The sequence below is a fragment of the Barbatula barbatula genome (assembly GCF_947034865.1).
Source record: "Barbatula barbatula genome assembly, chromosome: 19".
NCBI classification, from domain to species: domain Eukaryota; kingdom Metazoa; phylum Chordata; class Actinopteri; order Cypriniformes; family Nemacheilidae; genus Barbatula; species Barbatula barbatula.
In genome coordinates this window covers 11491192-11504869 of record NC_136782.1, presented here as the reverse complement: position 1 = coordinate 11504869, position 13678 = coordinate 11491192, and the positions used below count along the sequence as shown (strand labels likewise).

Genomic DNA, 13678 nt, shown 5'->3' with positions numbered 1-13678 from the left:
GTGGATTCGTGACCCACTGACCTGTTTCTCTTTCTCCCAGGACTCTTGGTATGAATTCAGAGCTCTGGCTGTAATGGACGATCTTGTCAGTGAGAGCAGTAATGTGGTGGGGGTGTCAAGTACAGGTGAGAATAAGGGGCGTCGCTCAAATGCACCAATTCATTGCTTTAGCTGTCTAGAGCTTCACTGCCCCCTGCTGGTCCTTATATTTAATACCCTTATGCTTTCTGTTGCTATGTTTGTTGAATGATACAGGGGTGTCATGGATCACTTGCTGCTCAAAATAAGATATGATTAATAAAAAAAATTACTTGGCTCAATGAATCGAAGACAATGACACTTCTGATGTCATAATGTTGGCATAACCAGTCTGCTTTATAATTCACAATAAATGCTGCTTTGTTTAATACACGCTTGCTGCATCCCATCTTTTTACATGTTCTGGAGTGTGTCTCCTTTCTCAGACCCCTTCCCTCCCACAGAGATCTCAGATGAGGGGCTGGCCAGGCCAGTGGTGGCCGGAATCGTAGCCACCATCTGTTTCTTGGCTGCTGCCATCCTCTTTAGCACGCTCGCGGCGTGCTTCGTCAACAAGCAGCATCGACGCAAGCTTAAACGCAAGCGAGGTAGGTCTTCGTGAAAGACACATATAGAGTAGTAGTATTAAAGGTTTGTTTTCAGTTTTATTGTTGTTGTATTAATATTCTGATTTTCTTTTATTAATTTGAGTTTAATATTTAGCAAAAAAAATTATTGTTAGTTTATTTTATTCTTACATTTATTTTATTCTTACATTTATTTTTATTTCAATTTAATTTAATAATTGTAGTGCTTCAACGTATTTTAGTTTCAGTTTATTGCTTAGGCAACATTCCCAATTTTTGTTTAGGTAAAGTTTTTCAAATAATATTTTGGCCAGTATTTGATTTTATTTAAAACAAAAGTGTTTTAATAGTTTTAGAAAACTATAATAGTTTATTGGTCACCTTACTATAGATTTCGCGTTTCAAAGTACTGCTTCATGTATCGATTTTGTCATGTCAGGAATTAAAAAAAGTATTTGGAGGAAATAGAGACGAGAGGACAAAACACACTATAAAATGTATAAAAAGTTATAATATATACGTAAGTATATATGTAATTATATATACCTATAAATAGTATTTATTATACACAATTAAAGCAATGTGACTACTTATCATGGCTATTCTTATGATGCTAAGAAAGGGATATACCAAGAATACCAAAAATGCTAATTTTAGATAAACCTTTATGAAGTCCATAAGTGATTACAGTACATGCATAATGTGTGACCTGGATTATAAAACTTCTTTATGCCAAAGCTTCTGTCATCTGATTTTTTTCAAGTTTTTGATTTTAAGACTATTATCCTGTTCTCTCCATATTTAAATATAGCAAAGCCACTCATACCTTATTGCTCAAGTTTTGTGTTGCCAGATCCTCTTTGATTCCCACACCTAATGTCTGCATTATTGCATTTTAAAGCATGGATGTGATAAAAAAACCTGAAGCATATTGTCATGCTGATGTGGCATTGTGTTGCATTTGTCCGTAGACCCTCCACTATCGATTACTCACACAAGGAAAAGCATTGAATCTCCGTAAGTACCAGTGCATGGCAACATCCATCATACTTTGCACTCTGGCAAATCTGTTGACACCCCGGAATCCCTTCAGCACATGGCTTTAGAGAGAGAGAGAGAGAGAGAGAGAGAGAGAGAGAGAGAGAGAGAGAGAGAGAGCATGCACAGTTGGGAATTTTGGGCTGACCCCAGCAGCTGCTGTGTTACCTTGAGGGATGCATAGAGGAGGATTTGAGTGGTCACTAAAGTGGCTGCTATAAATGCATCTGTGCTTACCTCTGCTTTTCAGCACCGAGATGCATTGATTTGCCATTACAATCTTTTCGAGCTTTTCCCTTTTTGCTGTTCAGTCATGTTGTCGCAAAACCTTTCAATATAGTATCAACATGAGCCTTACCCCCCCACCAGTTCCTCCAAATCAATCAGTGCAGGCATGGCAGCATGTCAATTTTAGAGCTAAGGGGGAAATGGAGAACATTAAGGGTAGCACAGTCCAAACTGGCACTCGCGCTAATATCCGATTTCATTGTGGTCTTCATAGAGCTGCAGTCTCATGCTCCCATCCCACTCATTTCCACATAGCAATGTGGAACCATAGTCTGGTTGACGGCCGACTCTGCCCCGTCTCTATTTTGTTTCTCACCGCAGGCCTCCTCTTACCCCCTTGCCTGGCATTGAGCCCTACTGGGAAGAGCCAGACAGGAGCAGCTACAGACCCCCATCCACCAGCCCTCAGTGAGTGCCTGCACCTGCACCTTTCTTTGCGGTGGGCGTTAACACGCGCCTGTCCGCCTTAGCTGCATGCTTTTAGTTAGTGGTGCGGAGCAAAAATGCTACTTTGGGGGACTAAAGAACCTCAACACTTGGCTGCTCCTTATTCGGACACACATTTGACCCATTAAAGTTAGGAAGGTAATTTTTTTTATGAAGAATTTGGTAACGTTTAGCTTATTTTATGCTAGGCCACCGCTGCCTGTATGACTCTAATGTCTGTGTCTTGTCCTCATTCTGTTGTACTCCATTTTGTCTCACCCTTACACCGTCTTTCACTTCTCTTATTCAAAATGATCTTTAAATGTTCAATGTAACTACTGTTATAAAATGAGGCATTGCTAAATGATCCTTAATGTTTGGTCAAAAAGTTTAGTGGTAACTATAAAACACATGAAAATGCAATGTTTTGTTTAGATTATGTTCAGAATTAGCTGTGGTTCTTATTTATTCTTTTCAGATCCTCAGGGTTTGTCCTAAGCCCCATGTCTTTTTTGATTGATAGGCTGTCCTCCGGGAAGATCAGCCCTGAAAGCATCACCTCTTCCCGTCCCCCATCTTTGGCCAGCCTAGGTGGTCCCGGCCTTTACGTGAAGAATTTGCCAAGCCCTAGGAAAGAGAAAGAGCTTTCACTCTATAAGAAAACCAAGCGAGCAATAACCAGTAAGAAGTACAGCGTGTCCAAGCATGAGGCCGAGGTCACCACACCCATCGAGCTGATCAGCCGCGGACCCGACGGCCGCTTCATCATGGACCACAGTGATATTGGCGCGTCCCTCAAGCCCCGGCGCATTGAGGGCTTTCCCTTTGTGGAGGAATCAGACTTGTATCCCGAGTTCCGCCAGTCAGACGAGGAGAACGATGACCCCGGGCCCCTACCCCCTGTCATGGCCACCCTCAGGCCCCAGATATCCCCTGTGTCCTCCAGCCAGGAGTCCTACATGCAGCCCCCAGCCTACAGTCCCCGGTTCCAGAGGCCTATGGAAGGTATGAGCATCTCGGAGGGTAGTCGGCTTCAGGCCACAGGGCAGAGCCGGGTCTCCCATTTTCACAGGGTCTTCCCTCCAGGCCCCTTCTACGGCTATATAGGTAGTGGCGCTGAGGTGGAGCTTCACCCTCCTTTTTACATGCCTGATGTTAGCCCACGTAGCTCTGCCATGTCCTCCTCACCATCATACCCCCCTGAGGGGCCGTTCCGCCATCCCACCATCCCAGAGGAGAGGGAGGAGCTGAGGATCCATCAGTTCGGCACTTCCGGCCACGCCCTCCCACTGGTGCATAGCCCTCCCTCCTCTCGCTCGACCGAGACCTGGCAGCCTCCTGACTTCCCCTTTCTAGGTCAGGAGGGTCCCCGTCTCGCTCTTCCACCTCGCCATTCCTCATATCTCCACCGGGACCTCCCCGAGCCCCCACCATACGCCTCCCATAGTCGCACTCTTGGCACCACCTCTCAGCTCCCTTCAAGCTCTGCTTTCCTCCAGCTGGAGGCCCCTAGAGCCCACCTTAGCAGATCTCCAGGCAGGTTCCCACCTCAGGGCCCTTCAGCCAAGCATATAACTATGCAACAGGCCCAGACTCTGGGGCAGTTGAGACACACTGCCCACGGTATGGGTGTACCAGTGTTGCCTTACCCAGGCGCCACGGCCCGCATGGGAAGCCCAAGCACACTGCACAGCGAAAGCTCAGACGGCTGGAGGTCCGAGGCCCAGCCTTGGCTGAGTCCCAGGGCGGCGCGCAGGATGGAACTCGGCCTGCAGCAGGTGGTCCTGCAGCCGTCGCGGCTTTCCCCGCTCACCCAGACCCCTCCCAGCTCCCACGCCGGCTCTCCAGACATCCTCGTCCGCCCTCCTCCCCGTCCCAGCATCCTGCGGCCTTCCCGCTCTCAAGAGATGCCAGAGAGCGCCCGTCACCCCGCCAGTGTTTCATTCTCCCGGAGGTCTCTTTCCTCTTCCCCCGCCACTTCACCCACCCAAGGCCAGAGCGGCCAGCGGCCCAGCCTCAGCTATCGCGCACACATGGCCTTTGCCACGGCAGCGGCCAGCTACCCCTCCCAGTCCCCTTCACCCTCTGCGGAGAGCAGTGATGCTTTCGGCCAGATGCCATCTCAGAGAAGGACAGATGAGGAGATGCTCCCCTCAGAACCCTCTCCAGGGTAGGTGAACCATACCATTGGAGGCTCCAAAATGACAAAGGAGATTGTTATTCATCATTGTGCAGCAAAAGCGATGCTTTCATGCTTTTGCTATTTTAATTACAAATTTTTCATATCCATTTTATAAGATTTTATAAATGTCCATGTCCTCCAGTATAACTCCTCAGGGTTCACAGGATAAATCTCCATACTTTTATTTATTTCCAAAAGCCTATTCTCCTTTTAAACAGTGTAATATTTACATAGGAATTGATCGTAGTGTATAACGTCTCTCATGGTTTTCTAGTGCATCCATGATGATCCCATGGCTCTTCCTTCTTTGTCCACTCTCGTGGGCTGACCACGTCACTCACCCTCTCAAGCTCATTTCTTTCATCTCTCTCACTTCCTCTAACTCAGGGCTTTGACCATCAGGGTGGCCTTCTTAGGCGGCCTTCATTGCCAGGGATGAGCGAACACTCATCTCTTGCAACACTCATCCTCATATAGAGTAGAGACCGCGCTTTTTCTCTGGAGGCTCTGGTAGTCTTACCCTCTTTGTTTTTGATTGATCTCAGCTATCTGGGCAGCATTGTTGTGACCAGGTCCTCTACACCACAATAGGTAAGGGTCGAATCCATGTCTGAAAGAGGAGGGGGTTGCAGGCGAGGTCTTAAATCATTCTCATTTAAAGGGGAATGACAGATTTGAAAAGTAAGCATTTAAGGACTGATCAGTTATACGTGGGTGTTTGGTTGCACTAGCAACTTTTGGGATGTTTTTCAGAAAAATATTCTGCTATACAAGTACAGAATACTTAGTTTTGTTTTAGAAACACTTTCGCCCTTTCTGAGGCTTGGATATTCCCCTTTAAAATACTGTTTCCATGTCCAAAAATATCATGCATGCCTTGTCTAAATACTCTTCCTCGATGCCGAATCAGTAACAGCAGTTCTCAAACTAAAAACTTCTTGTCACATTTGTCGTCTTAGTGGTTTGGTTCCTTTCTTTTACGTGACTGTTCTTTACTGGCCATTCTCCCCTCCCTGCCATCTCTTCTCCTGTCAGCATGGTGAAGCCACCGTACAGTGTATTCATGGTAACCAGAGTGTGTTTGATGTGACGGACTGTAGTGCTCGGTCATGTCTCCCCCCTCTATTAATCACTTTCACTTTCTCTTTCCACAGCTTCAGCAGCAGGGGAGACTGTCTATAAACGCTTTGTGTTTCTGTGCCTTGTGAACCCATGAGTTGTTGGCTGACTCTTCAGTATGGACGTTTGAGTGTCATGATCTCTGCCATGATAAAGGAATGGCATATACGATAAAAGACAACACTTTACAGGAAACGTGACCCTGTGGTCAGTTTAATACGAACCCAGTGCGCTTAGCTGGGGAACAGGAGATTTTTGGCTAGTTGTAATTTGATTGGACAGTGCTGGCAGCATGGCAGCAGTGTGCAACATGAGGTAAAAGGTTTTATCATGCTAATATAGGTTCATTTTCTGTAGAAAATGAGAGAACAAATGCTAGGTTCTCCTTACCAGACTGACTGAACTCTAATACGATATGATTTTAACTTGCAGAGTATCTACGCTGCATCTAATTACATGAATGGTATTTTAAAGTTCACCCAAAAATACAAATTGTGCCATCGTGTCATTTCAGTCCAGTTTGACTTTTTTCCTGTGACACAAATGTTAGGTAGGATGTTTAAGCTGCTCTTGGAGAGTGGATAAAGATCAACAAGCCCTTGATAAAAAAAAGCATCATAAAATAAGTCGAGTCACTATTTACATTCAATGTATGAAAAAGAGCAGCGTGAACATTCTGCGCAACATCTCTTAAGGTCAAGAGAAGAACATAAATTGAATGTGTTTGAAACGGCATGAGGCTGAGTAAACGACATAATTTACATCTCACATTGAACTATTCTTTTAATTTACGTGTTGGTTACCAATGAGAGGCCGCGACCAACCGATTATATTAATTAACTGATTTATTTCTTGCAACTTGTCAAAAGTTGATTCATTTCCAAATTGCACAGCATATGTTGATAAATGGAACTGTTGTCACAAAGGTATTTACAGTGTACTTGGCATTGTTACAAGGTGAAATTTCCTGCCATTTTGATCATGCCGTTGGAGGGCAGCGTACCCTGGTGGCTGTGTGAAGTAATGCATCATTATGTTTGTCTCACAGGGAGCATCTAGGTGCAGCGAGAGCCCCTGCAGGGTCTGAGAGCTTTGAAGCACTGATTTATTATTGTATAAGTAAGGCCAAGAAATCAACAGCCAACAAGAACAACAACTCCAGATTCAAGAAAAGGACAGGTCAGTTTCACAGCCACCTACATGTGTTCGCGATCTTTATCTCTGAATTGGATAAACTAAGAAAGTGATTGTTCACCCAAAAATGAAAATTCTGTGATCATGACTCTGGACCTTTGAAACCTGTAGTTTTTTGAAAGTTTTTCTCCCACAGAACTCAAAAGATATTTTGAAAAATGTTGGTAACCAAACAGCGACCCACTCACTTGCAATTGTTTTGTCTCTATACAAAAGAATTGAAAGGGTAGCATCGCTGTTCGGTTACCAACATTCTTCAATATATATTCTTCTGTGTTCTTTGGAAGAAAGAAGCACATACAGGTTTGAAATGACAAGAGGGTGAGTAAATTATGACAGAATTTTTATTTTCAGTTCACTTTAAGGTTGGAAAAACATCCAATAAACTTGCAGAAAACAACCACCTACTGTACATTAGCAGTGCCCTAGCATCCACATAGGACGTGCAAAAAAGGCTTTGAAACTGCCTAGAAACATCCTGGAAACCAGCCACGCCAAGCACAATCTTTTTTTGTATGTTTTGTACATTGTTAGCTCTGTGTCTCATTTGCTTTGCTGTCTTCAGATGTGTCCTCCTCTCAGACCCAGCAGCCGCATGCATCTCAGGCCTCTGAGCAACGAGAACATCTCAGCTCTCCCTCAAAGAAAAAGTGGAAAAGTCCACTCAGAAAGTCCACATGTCTCCATATGTCCCCTCTGCTGCGTTGGCTTCACCCCAGAGAAGACAAGAAATCACTTCTGGCCAGTATGAACCCAGTCCCCTCAAACTACGGCTCTCTGCTCTGAAAGCCTTGAAAACCTTGGCCGGCTCATCTTGTCCATTAGCAAAAATGTTTGATGGACACGCTATCAGTGCTGTTTTGTAACCAGTCGAAACTAGATACGATTTATTACCTTCTCCGTTTGGCACAATATCCTACACATATCTGTATTTTCTGTAAATTTACACAAAGGATTAAAGTTACAGGGGTGTTCTTTTCGAAGAAGTAGTAAAAGGACAGGAAAAGCTTTGTTTCGTAAAAAAATGGATTTCCAATGTTAGGAAAAATCTTGCTGGCCACTTTAGGTTTTGTTAAACGTAAAAATTGTGTACAGTGTATATTGTGAAGGATAGAGAGTTTAATACTCTACATACAAGTATGTCCTCAAGACGTGATAGTTACTACAGGGTTTCTTTCTTTCCTTCTACAAAATATTCCTCAAAAAGATAAAGAAAGAAATAATCTGGCACATATTTCAGCACTTCTACAATGTTTTGTGCAAGCTAACAATTAGTTTTCAAATGACATATGTTGTCTGTTTGTGGCAAAGCTTTAACAGTATTACAAACATTAAAGGGGTTTCATGTAAGCTAAGAAAGTTTAAATCATATTTTCCTCAATAAGCTATTCAACATGAAATGTAAAGCACAGAATAGCATTGAAAAGCTAGTTTTATGTCAACTGATATTAAGCCAGTTTGAATTCCAAGTGGATGAGAAAACATTAATTTGTGTTTATTGTTTTAAAATGATTTCCATGTTTATTACATTTTGCTCTCGTTGGACAGCTTTAAGGCACTGTTTTTGATCAATTTAAGAATGTGACATCTTAGGTGGTTGGAGGTAGAATAATGCTTCATGCGTTTTGACATTTTCAGATGACATAATTACAAATGTTAAGTGCTAAAGTAGAATCATTTGGTCCTTGTCTTGCACAAATGTAGTTAGAAGTGGTGAAATCCATTATTAATCTTTCCGTAACTTCCTTGAGGATAAATGATCGTTTGACATGTTGCTTTAGATATACACAAAGGAAGTACAGTAGATATTGTGCAGACTAATATCAGTATAACTTAGCAAAGTGAAATAATCCTTACTTTAATCAGTGGAAAAAGAACTGACCAGTCTATTAAGTTACTTTCTACGTACAAAAGTGAACCTCCAAAAGTAGCTAGACTGCTCTTTTTTTTAAACAATTTGCAAGTAGATTGTATTGTAATCTTTAGTATAAGTCATCCATCACAGCTCATCGGACATAGCAAATTTTGTGTTATTTGAATTACTAATGGTGAGTTTAGTATTTTCAGAAGGACGTCTATTGAGTTCACTAACAGCTGCTGATCTGCTACCTACTGTAAAAGCTAACCGGGCTGTATGCTAGTTTAGTTGAACCGATGGTGAATGTATGGTTTGCTCCTAGAAATCAGATTTATCTGAAGACTTACAGTACAGTTAATGTGATATTTCTCTCTGTTTTAGCTCCTTTAGACACCTGTGCAAATGAACTTTCTCCAAACATTTATGGGATTTTTGTGGGAAATATAGTAATACGGTACAGTGTTGTAGGAAATCGAATGAAATGTCACGCGGTACTTGAATCAGATGCACAAAGACACACACATTTCTGTGCACAAAGATTCATGGAGAAGCCATTTTATTGACTACAAAAAAATGTTGAGGTTGAGTTTAGAGGATTTGAGTGCCCAAAGGGCTGTTTACTTTCTTTAGTCCGTTTCATTTTATGTAGCCATTTTACTAAACACAGTAGGAATACTCAAACCTCTCACAAAACGATGATGCATATTTAAGCTATTGCTTTTTTACCCCCATATGGTGCGTACCAACTCGTAAGGCTGCTAGTAAGGCTTAGTCTCCTGGAGGAGAGAGAGGCTGTGGCTATTTTTAGAAAATCTTTATTACAGTACCTGCCTTCAGCTGTCAGGAAAGAAATACTGAACCTTTGCTACACATTCTGCAGGAACCCATTGCTGAATAAGTCCTACAAAAACCACATAATGTTTACATGATCTAGAAATAACGTGCAAAGATGTAGGCACATCGTACACATTATGACTTGGTGCTATGTCCTTTTGAACTCGTGGTGCTGTGGTTCAGAGGTTAACACAGTCCTCTGTCTTTAACTAACTAAACTAGCTCTGTTGGGATTTCCTGTATTGAGTTCTGGTGAGTAGGACTGTAAGCAATAAAACTTCTCTCACAGGAACGGTCCTGTGCGCTCACTATGGAAAGGAATTTACCGTTCAGCTTTGACATACAAATTTGAAACGTGCTTACATTATTAAGTGATCATTTGCTGAATAACACCAAACACACAAGAAGTTCATACAGTATATGGAAAGATTTATGAAGAGGAATTTGCTTGTCTTGATGCGGCAGCGTATCAATGTATAATTCATGAAGTATGATACTAATGTTTTCATTTAGCATGGAAAGGACCTGTTTGAAAGACGGTCTGGCGCCTCAAGCGACAACATTTTTGTTTTATAGTGTTTCTCTTGGACACAGTTGCAGTGACACATCCCAGCATAAATCTGTCAGTCTGATTTAAGATGGAGTGTTGCCGTATATCTGCGGATGGTGATTGACGGTGTATTTTATCCAGAACCCCTGGTCTCTGAAAGGAGAACTCAACTGATATTTCTCTAAATATATGAGACTGTACAGGCAGACATGCCCCCTTTTTCTTGGTAGAGACAAGACTAAAGGACCATTCACACAGGACATGTTCTTGCGCACTTCTGCATTGCTTTTGATCGCAGGAGCGTGTCCTGTGTGAGCGGTCTCTAAAAGGGCACATTTGCAGGAATTGTCATATCATCTCTTTGATTGCCTGTTTGATTGTGTGCTTACTACTTATGGTGCTTTTGTGAAACTTTTTATTTTCTAATAATTTTTTCGTTTGAACAGAACTAACCTTACACGAGAGAGTTATTCTGATTTCATTGTTCGGACCGGTTTGCCATGTTTTAGATAAAGTGCATCTTTCTGTTCTTTATTCTTTGCTGTTCATATTAACCAGCACTGAAAACTTAGAATGTAATACTGCATTATGCACTAATTTACGACTGTTTTAACATTAAACCTCATACTTGGAGCTCATTGGAAGCTTATTTTAAACAACATTATTGTGCTTTTTACTGCTTTTAAAATTGTGTTCTACATTGTTTACAGATTATATTATCTGAAGATGTGTTCTGGGCAAACATGTTTTTCATCTTGACATCCAAAATGCAATGTATAAGAGACTTTCATAAAATTGATTTTTTATTTCAGATTTATTTAATTGAATGCTTGAATGATTTGAGGCTTAAGTAATCTGATTCATTTCAACTATTAATCTGAAACAGTATGGTGCTGTACCAAAGCCTTATGTAAAATACCATGATGCATTGTTTGATTCATCTGCCACTGCTAAGGACTTCTCAAGAAATTGTTAGACAAAACTGATTATGATACACAGTGCAGTGTGCCTCTATCTTCTTGTCCTGGATTAATACGTAAAATTATTTTTCATGGACATTCAGTGTCTCTACATACTCAGATGTTAAAGATATGGTGCCTGGTGTGTCTTCATGCTGCTAGGAGTAAATGTTTATAATGTTTCCTACTGCATCTGTACAACCAACATCTGAAGTGTGACGTTGACCTCCACAATAACTGAGTTGGACACCTTGATTCAGCATCTTGATATTTAAAGGGAACAACCCTAAGCAATGGCATTATCAGAATAAAGAACAATTCAGTTGGTTTCTTATTTCGTTTATTTTGTTTTAATTATTTATTTTGTTTAGTTTTATCAATAAGTATTATTGTCAAGAAAATAAAATCCCAATCAAAAAGACATATGCTATCCTGACAAATGAATTGTCCCTAGAGTCACGACACACTGGACCGGGAAACGATAAATGCAAGTGTTACGTTTGTCCACGTTCTGTCTTTAACAGCCCAAATGTACGTATTCTGTATAGTGGAGCCGTTCAATTTGCATTGTTTACATCACCAGATGCCCAGATATGCTCATTTTGGCAAGCTCTGTTAGGTTGACATTTTTCAACGCTTTGCACCATGTAATAACCCCGTAAAACATTTTTGTATTTTGATATAATAAAAAAATAAGAATGTTTATTTGTATGAGTGATCTTTCGACTAAATTCTGGAATTGACCACTAGAGGCCGCTGTCACGTAATGTTAATCCAGAAGGGGCAAAGGACGTTGAACTTTTTTCTCAACACATGAAGCGAAATGCCTCAAAGGGAAGGTGTTATCCAGACGTTTGCCTCAGTGACTGATACAGCTGTCATCAAGAAAAAAAATGTCATCCATGCGCAAAGTCTATAAAAGACACAACTCCCTCTCCCGCGCCCATTTAAAGGAGGTTAGATAAGTCACCGTGACAAACGTCCTGGCAAAGTCGAATTGCCAACTCCCGCATTAGACAGATAATCTGACAATTCACGTGATATGGTGATAAGGATGACGGTTTCCCGATTGTCCAAGGTAAAGTTGACACAGGCACGGTACGGTTTTGGTTAAGTAAATACACCTTGGTCATAGCCACGCCCTAGACACAGGCGCACTGAGTTTATCAAGTGACGTGTGGGACTGGGGGAGAACTTTTATGGAAAGCCGTTTGGGTCATATTTCGCCATCAACCAGACGCCTGGTGTTCAGATGACGCCTGCTTTTACGGCGTTTAAGACGTACAGACGCCGTAAATTACGGCGTTTAAGACGCACAGACGCCGTAAATTACGGCGTTTAAGACGTACAGACGCCGTAAATTACGGCGTTTTAAATGCAATGCGAAACGCCGTTCATTTCGACGTTTGAACTTACATATTACGCCGTAAATTACGGCGCTTCCGTGTAACAAAGACGCCGTAAAAAGCGGCGTTTTTATAATATTAAAATCAGCCCCGCCTTTTCTACACAGTCCAGCCCCTCCAATGAACACAAAGACATGTGTAGTAGAATGTCGATCTGAATAAGTGTTCCTGTTTTTAACTTTATTGCGAATAATGCTTAGACTTTCATCATGTGATATTTTTCCATTGGGCGCGTTTATCCTCCTTTTCGTTTATCATATGTGTACGAGCGGCAGACTTTTGAACGAACACGTTCGTGACACTTTGTGAGTTTATGTGACTTCGAGCTCATCGTTCTTATCGTCCACGGTGGCGTAGTGGACTGCGTGCGCGGCAGCGAAACTTCATCACTTTTAACGATTGGAGTTCGACTCCGCGGTCCGACCATATTCTTCATTCCTTTTGAATTGTTCTATTGAGTCGTGTTTTTAAATGTTGGAGCACTACCTGTTGCTGGCAACTTATTAAATGACAAGAAACGCTTATTACAAGCCTTTATGGCCTTTATGCATGCAATAGCTGCGGGCTAAGTCTGCTACTGCTACTGGCTGTTGTAGCTTGCCATAAAAGGCTCCATAGGCTTTGGAAAGGCGTAATATTGTTTATTTTACATGGTGCTAATTGAGGTTTGAGTTTAGCCTATGTAGTACATTTTATTCTGCTAGTTGAGGCTGTAATAAAAAGTTCATTGTTATAACAGTTGTCTATATTAATATGTGATACGTTATCAAAAATGTTCAGCATCGTTATGTTCAGTGTCACGTGATTCTCCATAAACCATTCTAGTATGCTGATTTGCACAGGAATATAAAAATAGATGTTCAAAATTGATAATATGAGCCATTATTAATAACTGCTATATTAAAATAATTTCTGAAGGATCATGTGAAACTGAAGACTGGAGTAATGATGCTGACAAATTCACATTTTGATTGTTCTTGGCGTGAAAGGTAAAAAACTAAGTTAACTTCTAAACCTCAAGCTCGTGTATGATGGTGTGGTGCTGCGACAACGAAGTATAAAAAGCAAAACTTCCTTGTCTTGTAATTGTCTGTTAAGGGCACTTATAACAACAACAATGATATAAATATCAGAATCAGAATCAGAAAGAGTTTTATTGCCAAGTATGCTTGCACATACAAGGAATTTGTTTTTGTGACATAACCTTCCAGTACACAGA

At 41.5% G+C, this 13678-nt stretch overlaps 1 protein-coding gene across 7 annotated transcripts in view; it reads left to right on the top strand.

Moving 5' to 3' along the window:
- igsf9ba (immunoglobulin superfamily, member 9Ba) overlaps positions 1 to 11730 on the top strand; it is a 50711-nt gene extending 38981 nt beyond the window's left edge. For 2 of the 7 annotated variants that reach the window (XM_079481463.1, XM_079481458.1), the window contains exons 15-21: positions 41 to 125; positions 465 to 626; positions 1577 to 1622; positions 2253 to 2339; positions 2881 to 4527; positions 6707 to 6837; positions 7418 to 11730. In XM_079481463.1, the coding sequence (XP_079337589.1) occupies positions 41 to 125; positions 465 to 626; positions 1577 to 1622; positions 2253 to 2339; positions 2881 to 4527; positions 6707 to 6837; positions 7418 to 7638 (2379 nt within the window). In that variant the 3' untranslated portion in view covers positions 7639 to 11730. Of the gene's footprint in view, positions 1 to 40; positions 126 to 464; positions 627 to 1576; positions 1623 to 2252; positions 2340 to 2880; positions 4528 to 5084; positions 6838 to 7417 lie in introns of those variants that run through there. The other 5 variants (XR_013788019.1, XM_079481459.1, XM_079481462.1 and 2 more) reach the window with 5 other exon arrangements.
- Positions 11731 to 13678: the final 1948 nt, after the last annotated feature.